The following is a 1,847-nucleotide window of genomic DNA, read 5'->3' on the forward strand; positions in this document are numbered from 1 at the left end:
CCCCAGCATCAGCGAAGGATGTGGAACACATGGATGGGAAAAAGCGCGTGAACCCTGTCCATGAGCACATCGACCCTCTTCAGGCCCCAGCCGATTTCTCCAGCTGCCCGTACTCCCTGCCCTCCTCCTGCCTTTTCCTTCCTCCTCCACCCCCAGGAGCCAGCGCTACACCGGGATGGTCCATACAAGCGCCTCGGCAGGGCTTCCCCTCAGCGTGCAGCCAGGCAGGCGTCAAAAATCCCGACGGAGGGGACGGAGGAGGAGGAGAGATGGAACAGGAGTCTGCAAGCTGCAGAGGGCGGCCTTGGGGCGACAGAGCCGGCTGCTTGGTCACGAGCACGTCCCTGCTCTGGGCAGCGGCACTCACCAGCTCGGAGCAGGGAAGGGGCTGTGCTGGAGCAGCCCCAGTGCCAGGGCTTTGCTCCGTGGGGGGGACACCGAGCTGGGGACCACCTGGGTGTCACCAGAACCTGCTGCTGGTTGAGGCGGAGGTCCAGGAAGGGGTTCGCATCCAGCCCTCTGCTGCGTGCGGGGCAGAAAGCACAAATATCACAGAACCATGGAATGTTTGGGGTGAAGGGACCCTGAAGCCCCCTCAGTCCCACCCCCTGCCATGGGCAGGGACACCTTCCATAGCCCAGGGTGCTCCCAGCCTCATCCAGCCCAGCCTTGGACACTCCCAGGGATGGGGCATCCACAGCGTTATCCTGAGCAGAATACAATTCCTCGGAAGCTGAGTGTGGCGCTGCTTTGATCCCTGCATCCCCGGTAAATTCTCCAGCAGAACAGAACTGGTGGTTCCAGGAGAGATTAACATCGAAGCCGCATCCCTCTGGTGACCCCCAACACTGTGCGCGCAGCTCCGCTTCCCACTGCACGACGGGATGAAGAAAATCCCTTTTTTTGGTTGGTTTTTTTGAAGAACAGGACAGTTTCTGGCAAGGCTCCAGCTCTGCACGTCTGTTTTACCCCGTGTCCCTCTGAAACAGGCCGAGCCAGCAGGGCCCAGACTCCCCAGCCCGAGCAAGCAACGGGGGAAGGTTTTAGACAGAACTTTCTTGGGTTTGGGGTTGGTTTTGTTTTCCTTTTTATTATGGTTCTCACTAAACCCGAATTCAGCGACTGCCTGGCAGAGGACACCTCCCCGTGCGGAAGGCCTGCGGAACAAGGCCGAAGCATGCCCACGTTACGCCGCAACGCGCCGTCTGCCAAAGCAAGACCTGTTTTTTCTGATACTTCTGTGGCCAAGAGGCAGAGGGAAGAACGTCCCAGAGCTGTCGGCCATCGAGAAAGAACAGGAAAGGACCAACGCAGAACCACCCCCGTTTGCCTTTGGCAGAGCGCTGAGGAAAGGGACACGAGTGCTCCCCAAAGCTCCCCCCAAACGTAGTCCTGACCCCGCTACAGCACCTTGTTACTGGGAACAGGGGGGGCAGGCAGAGGCCTCTGTGCAGCTTCCCAGCTTGGGCAGGTGGTTTCCCACTCCTCCCGTGGTCGGAGAACATAGAGCTGGGCTGGAGAAGGCGGGAGAGGATGGTCAGCCTCGGCTGAAATCAGGAACTGGCTGGAGGATTCTTTGCTTGTGGGGCAACAGCGCTGTGAAAAGAAAGAGACAGTCACATCCCGCAGGCAGGCAGGACACCAGCGGCTGCGAAAACGTGAAGAACCAGGGGCTCGCTCACATAAACCCTCTCGGCTTGCAGGAGACAGCCAGGCAGAGCTTTCGGCGCGCGGAGCAGAGGATGGGGCTGCACACGCCAGCCCTGCGGGCGCCCAGACACCAGCCAGAGCACAGCGAAGCCACACGCTGGGCCGCAAAGCCACGCGCTGGGCTGCAAAGCTGGACC

At 60.4% G+C, this 1,847-nt stretch overlaps 1 protein-coding gene across 1 annotated transcript in view; it reads right to left on the bottom strand.

The window, feature by feature from the left end:
• Positions 1-1,553: 1,553 nt before the first annotated feature.
• The window catches only part of MEF2BNB (MEF2B neighbor), a gene marked incomplete at its 5' end in the record, with an annotated part of 1,599 nt that continues 1,305 nt past the window's right edge, over positions 1,554-1,847 (bottom strand). Inside the window, one exon of the mRNA XM_010149735.1 lies at positions 1,554-1,596. Coding sequence (XP_010148037.1) covers positions 1,554-1,596 — 43 coding nt within the window. The remainder of the gene's footprint in view (positions 1,597-1,847) is intronic.

This window comes from Eurypyga helias, unplaced genomic scaffold (assembly GCF_000690775.1).
Source record: "Eurypyga helias isolate BGI_N326 unplaced genomic scaffold, ASM69077v1 scaffold30210, whole genome shotgun sequence".
Classification (NCBI taxonomy): Eukaryota; Metazoa; Chordata; class Aves; order Eurypygiformes; family Eurypygidae; genus Eurypyga; species Eurypyga helias.